Source organism: Acinonyx jubatus, chromosome E2 (genome assembly GCF_027475565.1).
Source record: "Acinonyx jubatus isolate Ajub_Pintada_27869175 chromosome E2, VMU_Ajub_asm_v1.0, whole genome shotgun sequence".
NCBI lineage: Eukaryota > Metazoa > Chordata > Mammalia > Carnivora > Felidae > Acinonyx > Acinonyx jubatus.
In genome coordinates this window covers 43,382,603-43,403,588 of record NC_069396.1, presented here as the reverse complement: position 1 = coordinate 43,403,588, position 20,986 = coordinate 43,382,603, and the positions used below count along the sequence as shown (strand labels likewise).

The window sequence follows — 20,986 nt, the reverse complement described above, 5'->3', positions numbered from 1 at the left end:
CATCGGTTGCCAAGCAGACTGGGGCCTCGCGGCTCTTCAGCGTCGCGGAGCAGTCCTGCGTGTCTGGCTCCTCCTGGATGGGTCCCTTCGGGTGAAGACGAAAGGGGTGTGGAGAAACGGTGAGGCCTCTTCGCTTCCGGCCTCCTCCCGCTCACTACCAAGTGTCCCCAAGAGGCAAAAGGTCCCAAATGCCTCCCTCGATTTTCTTGACCAAATGGGACTTTCATCCATGGAGGTCAGGTGCGGAGATGCCAAACTTATGCTTTTTGATTTCAGAAACAGAGTGTTTCCGGTCTGAGGGATAGGGGGCCGATAGCAGGACCCTAATATTTCCCTGGCATGCATTCTTCCAGGTATTCGTTCGTCTTTACCATTCCATAACATTCGTGAGCCGACGCTGCCGACCCTGCCCTGGGGACATCGCGGTGGAGGAGACTGGTCCAGTCCCATGTGGAGCTCACAGTTCAGTGGGGGAGTTAGAGCCTCACCACCACCAGGTAGGGATGGTAGAGTATAAGCTGCAGGACTGGGTCAGTTGGGGACACAGGGAGTGTGCGAGGTCTGTCGCTCGCCCCTGAAAGCACAGGATACTGGGGCTGGGGTTCTGGAGAGCCCACTCAGCCTCAGACAGGCCCCCGAGGAATGGCAACATTCAGGGACCTTTTACCGAGCATGCATGCCCAGCTCACTACTCTGTCCTCGGTGTCCAGTATAAAGCCTAAGTCTCTAAGTAGTTATTCAATAAACAAATGAGGGGAGAGGTGGTGGGGTGAGAATAAAGCTGGGGACTGAGGGACGAGGGTGGGGCAGGATGAGGTGTGGGGGTCGAGGGCAATGGTGGGTGAAGTAGGGATGCGGAGAAGAGAGGAGGACACTGAGTGGGTCATGAGACTGATTGGCTGTAGAGGGCGGGGTATCCAGGGTGAGGTCCCAGCTCTGGGCTGGGGATTAGATGGAGCAGACCTTGAAATGCTGATGTGAGAGAAGGGACAGCTTTGGGGGAGATGCTGATAACAATGTGGGTGTGAGGAGTTAAGGGGACATCCAAGGACTGGCTGAGTCACTGGCCCAAGGACAAGGGGACATGGCACCACCACTGAGATAGCACATTTCGGGGAGAAGCTGAGACCAGCTTCTAAGTGCTTCATAAGGGCTGAGAAGCAGAAGGGGGTGCCAGGGGCTGATGTAATCCAGGTGGGTTTCCTGGAAGAAAGATTAGCAGCTACTACTCCACAATGCTTAATTCTCAAAAGGTGCCGTTTCTCTCAAACATTGCCACCCTTCTGCCTTTTGTAGGGTGTTTTGCTATTAAAAAACAAAATCAATTAGCATGTCTGCCATTTGTCAATGAGCCTTTCCAGGGGCTTTAAAAAGTACTGTCCAAATGTCCATCGACAGATGCATGGATAAAGAAAATGTGGTATATATATATACAATCGAGTATTACTCAGCAATCAAAAAGAATGAAATCTTGCCATTTGCAACAACGTGGATGGAACCAGAGGGTATTATGCTAAGCAAAATTAGTCAGAGAAAAACAAATATCATATGACTTCACTCATGTGGAATTTTAAGATACAAAACAGATGACCATAAGGAAGGGAAGCAAAAATAATATAAAATAAGGAGGGGGACCATATATGAGACTCTTAAATACAGAAAACAAACTGAGGGTGGGGGGATGGGCTAAATGGGCAAGGGGCATTAGGGAGGACTCTTGTTGGGATGAGCACTGGGTGTCATACCTAGGGGATGAATCACTGGAATCTACTCCTGAAATCATTATTGCACTCTATGCTAACTAACTGGGATGTAAATTAAAAAATAAATAAATGAAATTTAAAAAATTAAAAAAAGAAAGTACTGGTTGTTAGGAGAATGAAAAGATAAATCACAGACTGGCAGGAAATATTTGCAAAACACATACCTGAAGATGGACTTGTATCCAAAATATACAAAGAACTCTTAAAACTCAACCATAAGAAAACAAATAATCTACTTAAAAATAGACAAAAGTTATGAACAGATATCTCACCGAAGGAGATGTACAGGTGGCAAATAAGCACAAAAAGTTGCTAATACCATGTCATTAAGGAATTGCAAATTAAAACAATGAGATAACTCTACACACCTATTAGAATGTCTAAAATCCATTTAAAAAAGTGGTACCAAATGCTTTCGAGGATGTGGAACAACAGGAATCTCATTCATTGCTGGTGGAATGCAAAATGATACAGCCACTTTGGAAGACGATCGAAAAGATCGTTTGTATGACTACAAATATATAGCATTCTAGAAAAGGCAAAACTAGATCAATGGTTGCTAGGAGATCATGAGGTGGGGGATAGGGATGGAAAGGTGAGGCTCGGCATTTTTTTTTTTTTAAGTTTATTTATTTATTGTGTGTGAGAGAGAAAGAGCACACAAGCGGGGTAGGGCAGAGAGAGAGAGGGAGAGCCAAGAATCCCAAGCAGGCCCCATGCCATCAGTGCACACCACTGTGAGGTCATGACCTGAGCCAAAATCAAGAGTTGGATGCCTACCCAACTGAGCCACCCAGGCGCCCCGAGGCTTGGCATTTTTAGGAGCGTGAAACTATTTTGTGTGATACTGAAATGGTGGGTACATCACATTATGCATTTATAAAAAGCCACAGAACCGTACAATATAGAGTGAGTCTTAATGTGAAGCATAGATTCTAGTTAATAATGTTTACTCTTGGTCATCAGTTGTAACAAAGGTACCATACTCCTGCAAGATGGTAATAATAAGGGAAAATATGTGTGGAGGGACAGGAAGTATATGGGAACTTTCCTTTCTTTTTGTGTAACTTTCTGTAAGCATAAAACTGCTCGTGAAAAATAAAATCTATTAAAAAAGAGAATTGGCTGAAAGTTGGAATATTATCTAATGAAACATCTATAACCATGACCTAATGATAACTAATCAGATACACCTTGACTGAAGCTATGGCATAAAAGGATTCTGTATGTTTTGGAAGAAAGGCTAAAACCAAATAAGAGATAACTACTACAGTTTCCCCTCCAACTCTAAAGAAATGCCACCCGGAAATTATTAGAAACATCCACTCAAGCTGCTTATGTGACCATCTCCCCGGCAGTCACTGATGAACTTCTCACCACTCTCCTCCAGTCTCTATGCTGTGGCTTTGTAATGTGTCAGCTTGACCAGGCTGAACGAACTGTATCTTGGAATTACCTTCTCTGTATGATTTCAATTAGGATGGACCCATAGAGAGCCTTGGGCAAGATTTGGTGGGCAGAAGTGAAGCAGCTGCCGTTTTGTAGATCACACAGGTTGTCACTGGCTGGCTCTGCTGGGTCATCACGTTTGCACAGGGCAGCAGCCGGGCCAGCAATTGTTTCACCTTTTCCTGGATCTTCCTCCCAGCTTCTCAGCTCCTGGGCCAGGTGTGGGTTTATCTCCGTAATGAAGGATGGCAGCTGTTCCTGTGGACGTTCACACCACCAAGGGCAGAGGCCCCCTTGTCGAGTTTCTCCCCACTTTATGTCTGTCTTCCTTTCCTAACTGCCTGCCCTGTGCACTTCAAGTGCCAGCATCAGACCCTAAGACCACAATGTTAGGGACTGCTTCATAACTCCAATTGCATAAGGTTAAATCCCAGTTCATCTGCCTATCTATCCGTCCATCTATCCATCCCCCCAGTGGGTCAGCTTCTCTGATGGAACCCTGATACACTCTGTAAGCAGAGACTCTGGATGCCTGTGGAATTGCTGTTACCTCAAGCTGTCGTTCACAGAGGAAGTTGCAGTGGCTTTCCTCTTCCTCTCTTACATAAGAAGAGGATGTTTCTGTCTCCACCCTCCAAAAGGCTGATACAAAAAGGTGAGATTGGCATCTTACGGAAGAAATATAAGTCCCCTCTGTACCCCTACTGTGTTTGGTCTGTTCAATATACTTGACAAAATAATTATCATCACCTGTATTCTGCTCCTGGTCCCTGTTTGACAAGCTTCAAGCTTTCACATCAGTGTCTGTAATTTGCTGCTGTATTACAAGGTGTTCAAAGACCAGCATTCTCCAGGGGCTTGTTAGAAATACAGAATCCCTTGCCCCTCCACTCCTGGACTTACTGAATCAAAACATGCATTAAATTTTTTTAATAAAATTTTTTTTAATGTTTATTTATTTTTGAGAGAGAGAGCGAGAAAGCACACATGAGCTGGGGAGGGGCAGAGAGAGAAGGGTACAGAGGGTCCAAAGCAGGCTCTTTCCCGACAGCCGAGAGCCCGATGCGGGGCTCGAGATCATGACCTGAGCCAAAGTTGGACGCTTAACCAACCGAGCCACCCAGGCGCCCCCTAAACATGCATTTTGATCAAATCTATCAGTGATTTGTATGCATATTAAAGCTTAAGAAGTGTCATCTATAGGACACTACTTTTGGGGGATAAAACCTTCTTTAGTAGCATTAATATCCAGAGATGGATTCTTATCATTTGCCTCTTGGACATAGTGTTTTAAAATTTGTGATCAACATCTGGCACATTTTAGACTAGCCTGTCTCTAATTTCCTACTAACAATTGACCTTTTATGACCATGTCAACTGAAACATCAACTGGACCAGGTGAGAGACCCAGAAGGTGAGTCTTGGAAGATGAAGAGCTGGAAAGATTTGGCAGAAGTCACTAAGGACTACTACATGCCCAAACGCAACAACTCTACACCATCAAGTGTGTCCACATCCATTGAGTAAAAGTACAAAATACACATAGAATTTGTTTACGGCAACATGAGTTTGGTGGTTTCTTTCAGGGATGGAGGGAGGGAAGAAGAGAACAGAGGAGAAGGGGGAGGCATTTAATTTGTACATACAACATTTAATTTTCAAAAAGGAGATCCGGTGCAAGTATAGGAAAATGTTTACATCTGCCAAATGTGGATGTCACATGGGGGCTAGACTTGTTCTTCACAGTTTGTTGATTTGAAACACTTATTTAAATAAATTATGAAATTAAAAGTTAAAAAAAAAAGTGGGAGGAACATTCTGGGTGTTCTGTAGATGGTGGATCAGAGGAGGAGACAGGCCAGGGCCGGTAACTGGGGCAGGCGATGACAGAGTTGAGGCTTAGCAGAGGGCTGGTGGGAGAGATGATTGGGCTGAGTGGAGGACACTTATCCTTAGGTTAAGACCTTTCCAGAGAGGAAGATAGTGTTCTCACTGGGGCATTACCTGTCAAGGCTCCCTCCTTCCCATCTCTGGGATTTTATTCCTGCTGTGCTCCCTACCTCCATCACCCTTCATTATCTTCAATGGCTACCTCCTCCTCAGTCTTTTAAGTCTTATCTCAGATGTGCCCTTCCATGCAAGCCTTCTCTGACTCCCCCTACCCCCGACCCCAGATTGGTTGGGTTACCTCCTCTGGACTCTCACAGCTAAGCCTCTTTCTGGTTACGAATGTCCCCAAACCCAACTCATTGTAGTGTTTTTCCTCCCAAATAAGAAATATCTTGGTTCATGTGATTTAAAAGAGGTACTTCCTTGTCCTGGTTCAGGTGAGGTGTAATCCAGCCGCTCAAACATTGAAAGGCAATTATAAGCAAAAGTTCTGCAGTCTGACTCATTGGGTTTGAATCCTCATTCCACCACTCACAGGCTAAATGATCTAGGGCAAGTCTCTCAATCTCTGCAGCCTCAGTTTCCTCATTTATGAATTTGGGACAGTAATAATACCTGTTTTTAGTGTTGTGGGGTTTATATGAGACAACATGCATAAGCTCCTTGAACAGTGCCTGCAAACAGTTGACGGCTCAGCAACTATCATGATGTTGATGATGATGATGTTATTGGGGACCCAGTTTCTGGCTCCTCTTCCTCGCGCTTGCTTCTTTTTTGGCTCCTCCTTCATCCTAGTAGCTTTAGCCTCTTCCACCTGGCTGCAGAACAGCTTACCCTGCACCAGCCGAGGTGGAGGAGAAAGATGTGGTCTTAGAAGGTAACATGGAAGAGGTGGGCTGCTTCTCTCTACCATAAGCTCCAGAAACCATTTATCCCATTTTCATTTGCTCAAGAGGGTCACATGCCCACTGCTGAACGAGCCTGCAGCTAGAACATTGGCTCCCAAACCTTAGAATGACCATTACAGTGTAGCTCCCCAGACTTGTTTCTCTCCCACTTCCCCAGATCAGACAAGGGCAGCTCTGTGATTCCGGTTCCCAAGGCCAAATCATGCACCCATATCATGCATCAGCAATTCCTATTTGCCTTTAAAATTCATCAAGGCTTTTCCCTTTCTTCTTCCCCATTCTGGCCTAATATTCTATCACCTCCCGTCTGGAATATCACATGAGTCTCCCTGCCGTCACCTGTGCACCAAAGTCTCCTCCCCTCCAGAGTTAGAGAGAGACTATTAACACCTGAGTTGGCACAGGTCACTTATCTTTCCAATGTCTGTTCATGTCACTCAGCGTAAAGTAAGTTCTCTTTGATCTTGCCTATGTTACCTCCCTGATTGCATCTCTAACCATTCCCTACGTTACTTCACTTCAGCTATACTGGCCTCCTTACTGTGTCTCAGAAATATCAGATGTGCCCCTCCCTCTAGGCCCTTGCACTAGTAGTTCCATCTGCCTGAGACTCTCGCCCCAGATACATGTCTGCTTCCCTCTCCTAAGTCCTGCAAGTCTTTGGTAAAAGTCAGATCCTAATTGGGGCATTACCTGCCTCTCTATTTCAAACTATAGCCCCTCCCCTATCTCCAATACTTCCAATCACCCTTACCATGCTTTATTTTTATTCCCCAGTACTCTTAATATTTTCTTACTTAAGTTTATCATCTTTCACACACCACCAGAATGGCACTGTAATAAATGAACAATAGAACTTCACTGAAAGAATAAATGAAAGAACAATTCACAGCCCCATCTGGTGGTTGGCCTGTTTTCTCCACTGGACTGCAGATGTCCTGAGGGCAGGGATGGGGTCTGTGTTGGTCACTGCTGTATCCCCAGCATCACCCAGGGCAGAGCCAGGCATAGGAGGGGGTTGGAGGTCCTAAAGATAGGCAGCCGTATGTCTGCAAAGATTCCTGTAAGCAGACCTCTGTCAGACTGAGGGTAAAGGACAAGTGTTGGATTTCCTCTTCAGGAGAGCTGGGATTGGGGGTCATCTTAGGGACCTTCATAAGCACCTACAAGGGTTCTTACAGGGAAGAGAGAACCCCACCTGCTTTGGAGAGTAGATGTGTGACATTACTGCCACAATGGCCTCCTTTTTGTTCTTTGAATCTCCAAGCTCATTCCAGCATTAAGGCTTTCTGATTGCCATTCCTACTCTGGGAACCCTGTTCTCACAGTTCTTGGAGCAGCTCTTACACTTGGGCTTCCATGTCTCAGCTCAAAGAACATCTTAGAAAGACTTTCTGTGGCAAAGCCAGCTAGGTGTCTATTGGCTGTGCAGTCTAAGACTACATTTTCCAGAGACCCCTGCAACCAGGTGAGGCCATGAGATTAGCTATGTCCAATGGGCTGAGAGCAAGAGGTGTATGTCACCTAGCACCAAAGCTTTATTTGTTATTGAGGTATAATTGACAAAAATGTAACATATTTAAGGTATACAACATAGTTATTTGATATATACACTGTGAAATTATTACCACAATCAATACATCCATTACCTCGCACCTACTTTTTTTTTTTTTTTTTTGGTGAGAATGCTTAAGATCTACTCTCTTAGCACGTTTTAAGTATACAATACAGTATTGTTCACCATAGCCACCATGTTATACATTAGATCCTAAGATCTTACTCATTTTATAACTGAGTGATGTATCTTTTTAACAGCCTGTCCCCATTTCCCCCAGCCTCCACCTGGCAACCACCATTCTACTTTCTGTTTCTGTCAGTTTGGCTTTTTTAGATTTCATACATAAGTGATACCATACATTTTGTCTTTCTCTTTCTTATTTTACTAGCATAATGCCCTCAAGGTCTATCCGTATTGTTGCAAATGGTAAGATTTCATATTTCTCATGGTTTAATAATATTTCTTTGTATATGTATTGGTATATCCTCTTTATTCCTCTATCCATTGAAGGACTATTTCCATATCTTGGACGTTGTGAATAAGGCTGCAGTAATTACGGGAGTACAGATATCTCTGAGACAGTGATTTTTATCCTTTAGATATATTCCCAAGGAAGTGAGATTGCTGGATCATGTGGTACTTCTATTTTTAATATTTTGAGGAGCCTCCATATTATATTTTATAGTGGCTATACCAACTTACATTTCTATCCAAGAGTGTATAAGGATTCGCTTTTGGGCTAAGGATTTTAAGAAGCAAGTGGGGGTTCTCTAGTCTCTCATCTGCCTCGGTTCAGAAGACTAAGCACTTATGATGGTGGAATTACCAAGTGGAAGGAGCCTGGATCCCTAACTTAATATGTGGGCAACCAGAAATGCCCACTTTGGGAGGTTCTTTAAGTGCGAAGTAAGCTATTTTGTGAGCTACTGAAATGGTGGGGTTTATTTGTTACAGCCACTGGCATAACTCTAAACAATATACTCCTAGACCTCATTCTAGCTTAGTGTACCTCAAACTATTTGTGGTTGCAGAGTAGGACTCATTTTTTGATATCTCCAAAGTGTCATGTACAGATAGGTTCTTTTGGTCTATGTCCTGTCCAATAAGACAAGTCTGTTGATTCTATTGTTGGATGTCATGGCCATGTCAAATTTCTGTGAGTTTTGAACTGCTTACTGGAAATTTCTGCACTTAATCTTGTTGCAGACCATCAACAGAAGTGAACCACTAGTGGCACTGCTTTAGCTTATTGCCCTATTTGATTTCTCTCCTTATCATTTACCACTCCCTGTAATTATTTACTTAGAGGTCTATTTGTTTATGGTTCTTCCCAGTGGAATGTAAGCTCCTTCAGAAAGGAGACTTATCTTGCTCTGTTGAATCTCCAGCTCCTAGTACAGTGCCTGATAAGTCATAGGTGCTAAGAAATTATTTGTTGAATAATGAATAAATGACAAGCTTTGGTGGTGAGGGGGGACATGAGGCCATCATAACTGTAACAGAAGCTCTCTACAATTGTAACTTGACCTAAATTCTTATCAGTTCACTGACAGCTGCTTGACTTCCTGGCTTTCTGGTAGACCACAAGTACCCAAGATTAGGTCAGGCCTCTTACAACCGTCCTCTCTAGGTTCACCCTACTAGAGATTAGACCACACTGAACTATCACTCTCTGATGATATGTCTATCTTTACCTGATTTATAAGTTCTGAGAGGGGTGTGGTTGGATCTGAAGTGGTCACTGCTGTATCTCCAGAGTCAGGTTGCAGAGCTAAGGTCCTTGGCATGAACAGATTTATGACATGAATGCATGATGTGAGCAGGAGGGGAGACTTCCCTGGGGAAACAGTGGCATACCCTGCCTCCATGGCCCCCATCCCTTGGCAAGATCCCAGGGTTGGTCCTGAAGGTCCAGTGGGCTGCCCAACCTGCCCCTTTCTTGCCCCATCAACTACCTCAAGGTGCTGGCTCAGGCTGTCAACACTTGGCAACCAGACATTTTGGAACAGGTGTCCCATTTGGCCCAAATGGATACTTAGAGCCAAGGTATGTAACACTGTTATATATTTTTAGTGGTTTGCTGAAAAGGAGGTTAACGAGAAAATAAGTCCACCGTGAGGAAAATCAAGATGGCGAGTGTGATGATGCTTCCCAAGACAATCCCCAAGACTGCCATGTAGTAGACTTGCTGGGACGTCTCAGCTGCCAAGGCTCGGTTATTCCACTTGTTGCTGTGCCTTGTCTGATTAGAGGGGAGAGGCGGGACAGGAATAGTTGGCTTCAGTGGGTTATTGTAATGGGTGAGCTATGGGACTGTAAGGACCCAGGTGGGGATGTGAGCCCACAGGAGGGACAAAAGAAAGAATTTGAGTCAGGGTCAAGGCCAGGATGAAAAGGAAAGGAGGAGAGGATTAGCCTGATGCAGATTCCCACCTGGAGAGAGAAGATCAAGGCTACAATGCCTATGGGAAAACACAGGAGTAAGGCACAAATGGACAGGCACATGTGGTCTCTGGGGGGCTTGTCCTGCAAAATTTCAAACGCCTGTGGGGAGGGAGTGGGTTATGGCTCAGTATGGCTTCTGTACTGTGCTGTCCCCTCTGACTCCTTTTCAAGATATTTAGCTGTATGGATTCTTCTTTGATTTCCTTAAAAACTCTTACCAACCCCTTCTAACTCCTACCATGTGCCCTCTAATCTGTTCTTATTCCAATACCTCCTTCTACCTGGATCTCCCAGCATCCCTCCACCCCTATGCTCTATAATCCCTGCCCATTCCCTGTCTCCTGTAACCTCTCCCTGTCGTCTATAACTGCCTTCAGGTCCCTACAGCATGTCTCACTTGGCCCCTAACACCACCCCCACAAAACCCCTTACTGACTCTGATGACTCTCACTTGTCCTTCGTGAAACCTCAACTGAGTCGTTAACACACTCTGTTCCTATAACACCCTCATGGTCCTCCCAAAGCAGCCTTCTTTTTGCCCCTATAAAACACCCTAATAAGAAGACCCCTACTCAACACTTGAACACTCTCACTTTCCATCTGTGAGACCTCCCTTGTTCCCTCATAAAACTCTGTTCCCGTATAAAACTGTGAATGTCTCCAATAGCTCTCTCCTTATCCCACTTGTAATATCCCTCACTTTGTCCCCATGAACCTGTCGTGGTCCTGTTATGAGCCTTACTGTTCGCCCATAAACTGCTCTCTTCCCCTTCCCCCCACCCACTACCTCTCTGTTGGCTCCTCTTAAGACCTTCTTTGACCAACTCTAAACTCTAAGTCCTCTCCCTGTCATAGTCTCATAGCCTCTTTTTGTCCTCTTATAAAGGCCTGCCCTTTCTCCCTCTACCACCTTCTCTCCACCTCTGAAACCAGCGTCCTGACCGTCTGAACCTCTCCTTCCTCCACTCATAGCAGCCTCCCTGTTCTCCTAAACCAGTGTTCCCTCTAAATAGTTCTCTTCTTATAACACCCCCTCTGCCTCCTGAAACCCTTCTTGCCCCCTCATTCTGCCGCTACCCATGCTTTCTCCCACCCTATCCTCCGTAAATTCCCTCCCTGCCCCTTCAAACACCTCCCATCAGGGCATCTGGATCTGGGTACAAGGAGGCTCTCCCTCACTCCAACCCGCCATGGGTTACCGTGGAGACCATGCTGGACCCGCCTCCTGTCTTGCCTTTCTATTACTATAGGCTGATTGGAGGTTGTCTGTGATAGGGTGGGGAATCCAATACTCATGTGGCTACTGATTGGTCTGAAGGAGTGCAAGCTCTTCCTACTCTCTTAGGTGATTGGTCAATTCTGGGAGTTGCTTTTTATTACAGTTTAGTTTTGAAGGTGACTTATATATTTTGGATAGAAGTCCTTTCTCAGGTATGTGATTCGCAAATGTTTTCTCTGGGTCTGTAGATTATCTTTTTTGTTTTCCAACAATGTCATTTGCAGAGCAAAGTTTTTAATTTATATTAAGCCCAAATTATTTTTTAATTTTATTTTATGGACGTCTTTTTGGTGTCATGTCTAAGAATTTCTTCTTAATACAGTGTCAGGAAGATTTTCTCCTATGTTTTCTTCTAAGTGTGTGATAGACTTACATTTTACATTTAGATCTATGATCCATATTGACTTCATTATTTTATAAGAGGTGAGGTTTTAGATGAGATGATGATGATGATGATTTTCATTTAGTTTTTCAATTAATTAACACCATAAAAAAAAAAACACCTGTTCGTTCTCTGATAAGTTGCACTGGACTTCGTTTGAAAGTAAATTGGTTGTAATTAGCACCATTAAAAAAAAAACCTGTTTGTTCTCTGGTAAGTTGCACTGGACTTCGTTTGAAAATAAATTGGATATATATATCTGTATATATCCAGAAAGATATATATATATCCATCCAATTTATTTTCAAACGAAGTCCATATATACGTATATATGGGTCTCTTTCTGGACTTTTTATTCTGTTCTGTTGATCAGTGTGTCCGTTCCTTTGCAAATACCATGTTCTCTTATAATGTAGCTTTATAGTGATTCTAAAAATTGAATGAGTATTCCAACTTCATTCTTCTTTCACAGAATTATTTTGACTATGCTTGTATAGATTTACAAATCTTGCTGGTCTTTTAATAGGAATTGCATTAGAATTTCAGATCAATTTTAGGAGAGACATTGAGCCTCCATTTCACTGTAATTGGGAGCCTCTCCATTTATTTAGTTTTTTTTTCTTTCTTTTTTTCAGCAGCTACAGTTTAAACACATGGCTGATACACATAATAGTTTAGATTTATGCCTAACTACTTGCTTTGTGGGGCTATTGAAAATGGTATTATGATTATCATTTTTTGCTAGCTGTTATGTATTTTTATTTACTATTTTGATGGAACTATAATTAATGTAGTGTTATATTAGTTTCAGGTGTACAATGTAATGATTCAACAATTCTATGTATTACTTAGTGCTCATCAAGATAAGTGTATTCTTAATCCCCTTTATTTATTTAAATTTATTTATTTATTTTGAGAGAGAGAGAGAATCCCAAGCAGGCTCTGTACTATACAGAGCCTGATGTGGGGCTTGAACTCATGAACTACAAGATCATGACCTAAGCAGAAGTTGGACACTTAACCAAATGAGCCACCCAGGCACTTCTCTATTTGTGTAAATAAATTTGATTTCTGATTGTTCATTGGTAGCATAAGGAAGCACATTAGATTTTTGTGTGTTGATATTGCAATCTGTGATCTTGCTAAACCCATTTTTATCAACTGTAAGAGGATTGTTTTGTTTTTTGTTTTCTGAGTTTTTTGTAAATTCTTTGGGGTTTTCTATATAGACAATCATGTCATTTACAAATAAGGGTAGTTTTATTTATTCCCTTAAATCCCTATGACATTTCTTTCTTTTTCTGACTTATTGTGCACATTAGGACTTCCAGTCTGATGTGGAATAGGAATAGGAATAGGAGAGATGTGGAATAGGACATTCTTGTCTTGTTGCAAATTTTAGAGAGAAAACTTTTCCCTTCATTGTTATGTATGATTTTAGATAGGTTTTCTGTAGATGCCCTTTATCAAGATGAAGAAGTTCCTTGTTAGTCCTGGTGTGCTGAATTTTTATGGTGAATTAATGTTGAATATTTCCTTTTTTTAAAAAATTTTTTTAAAACGTTTATTTATTTTTGAGACAGAGAGAGACAGAGCATGAACGGGGGAGGGGCAGAGAGAGAGGGAGACACAGAATCAGAAGCAGGCTCCAGGCTCTGAGCTGTCAGCACAGAGCCCGACGCGGGGCTCGAACTCACGGACCGTGAGATCGTGACCTGAGCTGAAGTCGGACGCTTAACCGACTGAGCCACCCAGTCGCCCCAATGTTGAATATTTCCAAATGACTTTTCTGTACCAGTTAATAACATGGTTTTCCTTCTTTAGATGGTTAATATAGTGGATTGCATTGACTGATTTTCTAATATTGAACCAGCTTTGCATTCTTGGGAGAAACCCCAGTTGGTGATGGTGTATTTTTTTAAGTTTATTTATTTATTTTTGAGATGGGGGGGGGGCGGTGGGGGAGCAGAAAAAGAGGAAGAGATAGAATCCTGAGCAGGCTCCACGCTGTTAGCGCTGAACCCGACACTGGGCTCAATCTCACAAACCATGAGATCATGACCTGAGCCAAAATCAAGAGTTGGATGTTCAGCTGACTGAGCCACCCAGGCACCCCAGCAATGGTGTATTCTATTTATATACTTCTGGTTTTGGATTTCTAATACTTTATTGAGAACATTTCTGTCTATATTCATGAGAGATATTGGTCTATAGCGTTGTATACACAATCTGCCTTAAGATAATGCTGGCCTCATAAAACATATTGGGAAATATTCTCCCCTCTTCTGTTTTCTGGAAGAGATTGTGTGGAAATGGTGTTTTTTTGTTTGTTTGTTTGTTTGTTTGTTTGTTTTTTGGTATAATGACCAACGAAACCATCTGGGTCTGGAGATTAATTTTTCAGAAGATTTTTAGTTTCAAAATCTTTAATAGATTTCTTTAATAGATACAAATAGATACAATTTCTTTACTAGATACAAAACTACTTAATTTCTTTTTCTTGATTAGTTTTGAGTTTTTGTTTCTGAAGGATGGGCCAATTTTCACCTTAGTGGTAGAATTTATGTGTAAAGACTTGTTTGTAGTTGTCCTTTATTTTCCCTTTAGTGTCTCAGGCACATGTAGTGGTATTCTGTCCCTCATTTTTGATATTGGTCATTGTGTCTTGTGTCTTATTTTGTCAGTCTTACAAGAGGTTTATCAATCAGTCATTTTCAAGAACCAGCTGTTGGTTTCATTGATTTTCACCATGGTTTCATTGTTTTCCCCTTTTCAATTTCATTGATTTTTACTCTTATCTCTTCTGGTTTTCTTTGGGGGGGGGTGTTTATTTTGCTCTTATCTTCTAGTGTCTTAGGTTGGAAGCTTAGATCGTTAATTTGAGACATTTCTTATTTTCTAACATAAGCATTTGAGGTTGTACATCTTCTAAGCACTTAGCTGCACTCCACATATTTTGATACGTTATATACTTCAATTTTGGTCTGAAATGTTTTAGAAAACATTTTCTAATTGCCCATGACCCATGAATTACCCATGGGGAAATTGCATGTTTTTTCCCCAAGAATTGGGAGATTTTCATGTCATCTGTCTGCTATTGATCCTTGCTTTACTTTTATTATGGCCAACACATCAGCTTTATATTTCTATTTAACAAATCACCATACACTCAGTGACTTAAGACAATAGCGATTTATTATTACACCGTTCTGTAGGTAAGAAATCCAGAAACTGTATGCCTGAGTTGTCAGGATTTCACCAGGTTGAAATGAATATGTCTACTGAAATGTGTCCTCATGTGGAGCTCTGTTCTCATGCTCTTCCAAGCTCGTGTGGTTATGGCAGAATTCAGTTCTTTGTGGTTTGGGAACTGAGGGCATTCTCTTTTCCTTGCTGGCTATCAGCTAATATCTATTCTCGGTTCCTAAAATCTATGTGCGTACTTTGCTTTGTGGTCCTGTTCATCTCAGAGCTATCAAGGGAGAATCTCCCTCCATCAAAGTCCCTCTCACACTTTCAGTCTCTGACTTCCTCTGTCTCTGACCTCTAGGCCCAGATATAAAGGCCTCATGAATTTAGGTTAGGTCCACCTAGGTAATGTCCCTTTCTTAGAGTCAGCTGTGCCACATACCTAACCTAGTCACAGGAGAGATATGCCATCATATTGACAGTCACAGATTATATAGGATAATACCTCAGAGTGGGCAGGAATATTGGTATGGGGGCATATTAGAATTCTTGAAGCACAGTCAGATAATATGACTCCATGTGGTTTGCTTTGTGTGGTTTCATATGCTTTTTATAATTTTAATTCTTGGAAATTTGTTAAGTTTGTTTAATGAGAAAGGATAGTTTCTATATTGATGAGGTCCCATGTGTACTTGAAAAGAATATGTATCTGCCTTCTTTGGCTAGAGTGTTGTATAAATGACAGTTAGATACAGATGGTTGATAGTATTCAATTTTTCTACATCTTTGCTAATTTTCTGTTTACTTGTCCTACTAGTTATTGAGAGAGGAATGTGAAGTCTTCAACTATAATAGTGGATTTGTTTATTTCTCCCTTTGTTTTATTTATCAGGTTTAACATGTATTTTGAAGTTCTGTTGTCAGTGCTCATACATTTAGGATTCTTATGTCTTCCTGTTGAATTGTCTCTTTTATCATTATTTAATGTGTTTCTTTATCCTTTTCAATTATCCTTGCTTTGACATCTACTCTGTCTGATGTTATTATAATCACCCATCTTTGTTTTGGTAGTGTTTTTTAAAATTTATTTTTTTTTCAACGTTTATTTATTTTTTTGGGACAGAGAGAGACAGAGCATGAACGGGGGAGGGGCAAAGAGAGAGGGAGACACAGAATCGGAAACAGGCTCCAGGCTCTGAGCCATTAGCCCAGAGCCCGACGCGGGGCTCGAACTCACGGACCGCGAGATCGTGACCTGGCTGAAGTCGGACGCTTAACCGACTGCGCCACCTAGGCGCCCCTAAAATTTATTTTTTTAATGAGAGAGAGAGAGAGAGAGAGAGAGAGAGAGAGAAACACGCACAAGTGGGGGAGGGGCAGAGAGAAGAAGAGACAGAATCCCAAGCAGGCTGTGCACCGTCAGCACAGAAGCCTGATGTGGGGCTTGAACCCATGAACTGTGAGATCATGACCTGAACTGAGACCAAGAGTTGGACACCCAAGTGACAGTGCCACCCCAAGCACCCTTATTTGGTAGTGTTTTCATGTCTTTCCCCCCACATTCTTTACTTTATTATCCTACATACATCATTACATTTAATGTGGGTTTCTTATAGACAGTATACAGGTGGGTCTTGTTTTTTAATTTTAATACATTCTGAAAATCTCTATATTATAACTTTTGCAGTTAATGTGATGATTGGTATATTTGGCCTCAATTCTGCCTTTTTATTATTTGTTCTCTATTTGTTTCTCTGTTTTTCGTTTTCTTTCATTTTCCTTTTTCTTTTCTGCTTCTTTTTGGATTTCTTGAATATTATTTTAGTACTCCATTTAAGTTATCTCTTGTGATTTTTGAGGATATATCTTTGCAAATTTTGTTAGTTGTTGCTGTAGAGATGACCATAAAGGTAATTAAAGTTTTCATGGTCTACCTAGAATATTTTACAACTTCAAGTGGAATATAGCAACCTGCCACAATATTAATCCCTCCACCTTGCCCCCTTTATATTTTAGTTTCTGTATGTATTACATCTACACACATTGAAAAATCTCATCACTGTTACCATTTTTGCTCTCAACTGTCATATATATTTTCAAGAATCAAAAGAAGAATAATATTTCATGTTTGCCCAGACCTTGACCATTTATATTGCTTCTATTTCTTCCTGATACTCCAAGTTTTCCTCTAGTATCATTTCCCTCTTCAAGAATTAACTTTAGCATTTATTTTAAAGTAGGTCTGTGACAATGTATTCTGCTAGTTTCCTCTCACCTTCATTCCTGAAGAACATTTTCACCAGTTTTGGAATTCTGGGTTGACAGTTCTTTTCTCCCAGCAGTTAAAAATATTGTTCCCCTTCCTTTCGGCAGTCAAGATTTCTGGTAAGACCTTCACAGTCTTTTCAATTTTTGTTTCTTTTTAGGCATGTGTAATTTTTTCCCTGGATGTGTTCATAACTTTTTCTTTGCCTCTGGTTTTAAGCTGTTTGAGTAATATGGTCTGACCATGGATCTTTGAGTTGATGATTTTTTTTTTGAGGGTCATTGAGCTTTTTGAATGTGTAAGTTTAAGCCTTTTGCCAAATTGGGATGTATTTGATCATCCTTTCCTTTTTTGTAAAAACTTTTTTTGAAGATACTATATAAAGTTCCCTTCTGGGACTCTTATGGTATGCACATTAAATCTTTTAGTACTGTTTGTTTCCAGTTCCCTGAGGTTCCGTTAATTTTTGTTTCAATGTTTTTTTTCTCTCTCTATTGTTCAAATTGTGTGATTTCTATTTTCAAATTCGCTCTTCAAATCAACTATTTCCTCTGTCATCTCCATTATTCTATATAGCCCCTACAGTGAGTGTTTTTATTTCATTATTATGTTTTTCAGTTCTATAATTTCCATCTGATTCTTCTTTTTATTTAAAAATAAACTTTTATTTATTTTAAACATTTCTTTTTTAAAATATAATTTATTGTCAAGTTAGCTAACATACAGTGTATGCAGTGTGCTCTTGGGTTTGGGTGTAGATTCCATGATTCATCACTTATATATAACACTCAGTGCTCATCCCAAGAAGTGCCCTCCTCAATGCCCATCACCCATCTTCTCCTCCCCCCTGCTCCCCCATCAACCTTCAGTTTGTTCTCTATATTTAAGAGTCTCTTATGGTTTGCCTCCCTCTCTGCTTAAAATTATTTTCCCCCTTCCCCTCCCCCATGGTCTTCTGTTAAGTTTCTCAAATTCCACATGTGAGTGAAAACATAGGATATCTGTCTTTCTCTGACTGACTTATTTCACTTAGCATAATACCCTCCAGTTCCATCCATGTTGTTACAAATGGCAAGATTTCATTCTTTCTAATTACCAAGTAGTATTCCATTGTATATATAAACCACATCTTCTTTATCCATTCATTAGTCTATGGACATTTGGGCTCTTTACATAATTTGGCTATTATTGATAGCACTGCTATAAATATTGAGGTACATGTGCCCCTATGAATCGGCACTCCTGTATCCTTTGAATAAATTCCTAGTAGCACTATTGCTGGGTCATAGGTTAGTTCTATTTTTAATTTTTTGAGGAACCTCCACACTGTTTTCCAGAGTGGCTGCACCAGCTTGCATTCCCACCAACAGTGCAAGAGGGTTCCCCTTTCTCCACTTCCTTGTCAACATCTGTTGTTCCCTGAGTTGTTCATTTTAGCCACTCTGACTGGTGTGAGGTGGTATCTCAATGTTGTTTTGATTTGTATTTGCCTGATGATGAGTATGTTGGGCATCTTTTCATGTGTCTGTTGGCCATCTGGATGTCTTCTTTGGAAAAGTGTCTATTCATGTCTTTTGCCCATTTTTTCACTGGATTATTTGTTTCTTCAGGTGTTGAATTTGGTAAGTTCTTTGTAGATTTTGGATACTAACCCTTTATCTGATATGTCATTTGCAAATATCTTCTCCCATTTTGTCAGTTGCCTTTTAGTTTTGTTGATCGTTTCCATTGCTGTGCAGAAGATTTTTATCTTGATGAAGTCCCAATAATTAATTTTTGCTTTTATTTCCCTTGCCTTCAGAGACGTGTCAAGTAAGAAGTTGCTGCAGCTGAGGTCAAAGAGGTTGTTACCTGTTTTCTCCTCTAGGGTCTTGATGGTTTCCTGTCTCTCATTTAGGTCTTTCATCCATTCTGAGTTTATTTTTGTGTATGGTGTAAGAAAGTGGTTCAGTTTCATTCTTCTGCATGTTGCTGTCCAGTTTTTCCAGCACCATTTGCTAAAGAGACTCTTTTTTTCCACTGGATACTCTTTCATGCTTTGTTGAAGATTAGTTGGCCATACTTTTGTGAGTCCAATTCTGGGTTCTCTATTCTATTCCATTGGTCAATGTATCTGTTTTTGTGCCAGTGATGATTACAGCTTTGTAGTAAAGTCTGGGATTGTGATGCCTCCTGCTTTGGTTTTCTTTTTCAACATTACTTTGGCTATTCAGAGTCTTTTTTGGTTCCATACAAATTTTAGGAATATTTGTTCTAGCTCCGAGAAGAATGCTAGTGCAGTTTTGATTGGGATTGCATTGAATGTGTAGATTGCTTTGGGAAGTATTGACATTTTAACAATATTTGTTCTTCCAATCCATGAGCATGGAATGTTTTTCCATTTCTTTGTGTCTTCTTCAATTTCTTTCATAAGTTGTCTATGATTTTCAGTGTATAGATCTTTTACCTCTTTGGTTAGGTTTATTCCTAGGTATCCTATGGTTCTTGGTGAAATTGTAAATAGGATTGATTGTTGCGACCGGCGCAACAAACACCGAGATCAGGGTCCTGAAGGTAGGGGAATGTAAGAAAAAAAAGAGAAGAGAAGCCAGTTTGGGAACAGGAGGGTCCCCTGGGCTGATGGCCCAAGTGACGGCTTTATTGTTGCTGTACACAATCTTTTATAATATAAGACTCTTATGGATCAGGTCATTCTAAGAATAAACAGGTTTCACATGATCGCTGCCAACCAAAACATTTAGTTCTGTGTACCTTGTGAACTTTCTAAACGGATCACAACAAGACCTTGTTGATAGATTGCTAGCAAAACACAGTTCCCATGTTTGTTTCTATTTGACCCGGGGTAGAAAAAAGGGGGCGGTAACATTACTGCCAACACCCACAGACCACAGGCTTCAGGAATTAACTTTCTCAGCCTTGACAAGGCTTTCGTATGCCTTTGCAAGTAGGGGAATGGGAGGGGGAACCACCGGGTTGGCTGAGTCAACGGAGCCGTTGCTCGACCCGGTCTCAGCCTGGCACCGGGGTCTGGCCTCCCACAATTTATTTCTTGATTTCTCTTTCTGTTTTGCTTCATTATTGGTGTATAGAAATGTGACCGATTCTGTACATTGATTTTATATCCTGTGAGTTTGCTGAATTCATGTATCAGTTCTAGCAGTTTTTTACTGGAATCTTTTGGGTTTTCCCTGTAGAGTATCATGTCATCTGCAAAAAGTGAAAGTTTGACTTCTTCTTGTTTGCCAATTTGGATGCCTTTTATTTCATTTTATTGTCTGATTGCTGAGGCTAGGACTTCCAACACTATATTAAACAACAGTGGTGAGAGTGGACATCCCTGTCATGTTCCTGATCTCATGGGGAAAGCTCTAAGTTTTCCTCCATTGAGGATTATATAGCTGTGGGCCTTTCATATATAGCTTTTATGATGTTAAGGTATGTTCCTTCTATTCCGACTTTCTTGTGAGGGTTTTTATTAAGAAAGGATGCTGTATTTTGTCAAATGCTTTTTCTGCATCTATTGAAAGGATCATATAGTTCTAATCCTTTCTTCTATTAATGTGATGTATCACATTGATTGATTAGTGAATACTGAACCAGCCTGGAGCCCAGGAATGAATCCCACTTGATCATGGTGAATAATGCTTTTAATTATACTGTTGAATTCGATTTGCTAGTATCTTGTTGAGAATTTTTGCATCTGTATTCATTAGGGATATTGGCCTGTAATTCTCCTTTTTCGTGGGGTCTCTGTCTGGTTTGGGAATCAAGGTAATACTGGCTTTATAGAATGAGTCTAGAAGCTTTCCTTCCGTTTCTATTTTTTGGAACAGCTTGAGAAGAATAGGTATTAACTT

The 20,986-nt window shown here is 41.1% G+C and overlaps 1 protein-coding gene and 1 long non-coding RNA gene across 4 annotated transcripts; one reads left to right on the top strand and one right to left on the bottom strand.

Moving 5' to 3' along the window:
- The first annotated feature begins 8 nt into the window (after window positions 1-8).
- LOC128313166 (uncharacterized) lies at window positions 9-5,806 on the top strand. Of its 2 annotated transcripts, none has more exons than XR_008293473.1 (3): window positions 9-240; window positions 354-3,867; window positions 4,611-5,806. It is a non-coding gene; the product is annotated as an uncharacterized LOC128313166 (long non-coding RNA). The 2 variants fall into 2 exon arrangements; XR_008293474.1 differs by having other exon boundaries at window positions 16-240; window positions 354-497.
- A 3,809-nt stretch (window positions 5,807-9,615) lies between these two features.
- LOC106974714 (synapse differentiation-inducing gene protein 1-like) lies at window positions 9,616-11,258 on the bottom strand. 2 transcript variants are annotated; one of them, XR_001430182.3, is made up of 3 exons: window positions 11,146-11,258; window positions 10,002-10,112; window positions 9,616-9,810 (listed from the first exon to the last, which is right to left on the bottom strand). XR_001430182.3 is itself a non-coding variant. In XM_053210044.1 (3 exons), the coding sequence occupies exons 1-3, from the start codon at window positions 11,222-11,224 to the stop codon at window positions 9,661-9,663; spliced, it is 273 nt and encodes a 90-aa protein (XP_053066019.1). In that variant the 5' UTR covers window positions 11,225-11,241; the 3' UTR covers window positions 9,616-9,660. The 2 variants fall into 2 exon arrangements, 1 of the variants encoding a protein (XP_053066019.1); XM_053210044.1 differs by having other exon boundaries at window positions 11,213-11,241.
- Between the last annotated feature and the right edge of the window lie 9,728 nt (window positions 11,259-20,986).

Bases quoted from the DNA above. Each gene is read 5' to 3' on its own strand.
- LOC106974714 (XM_053210044.1), bottom strand. The intron at 9,811-10,001 runs GTGGGAATCTGC...CCCTCTAATCAG, and splicing joins CCTTGATCTTCTCTCTCCAG to ACAAGGCACAGCAACAAGTG.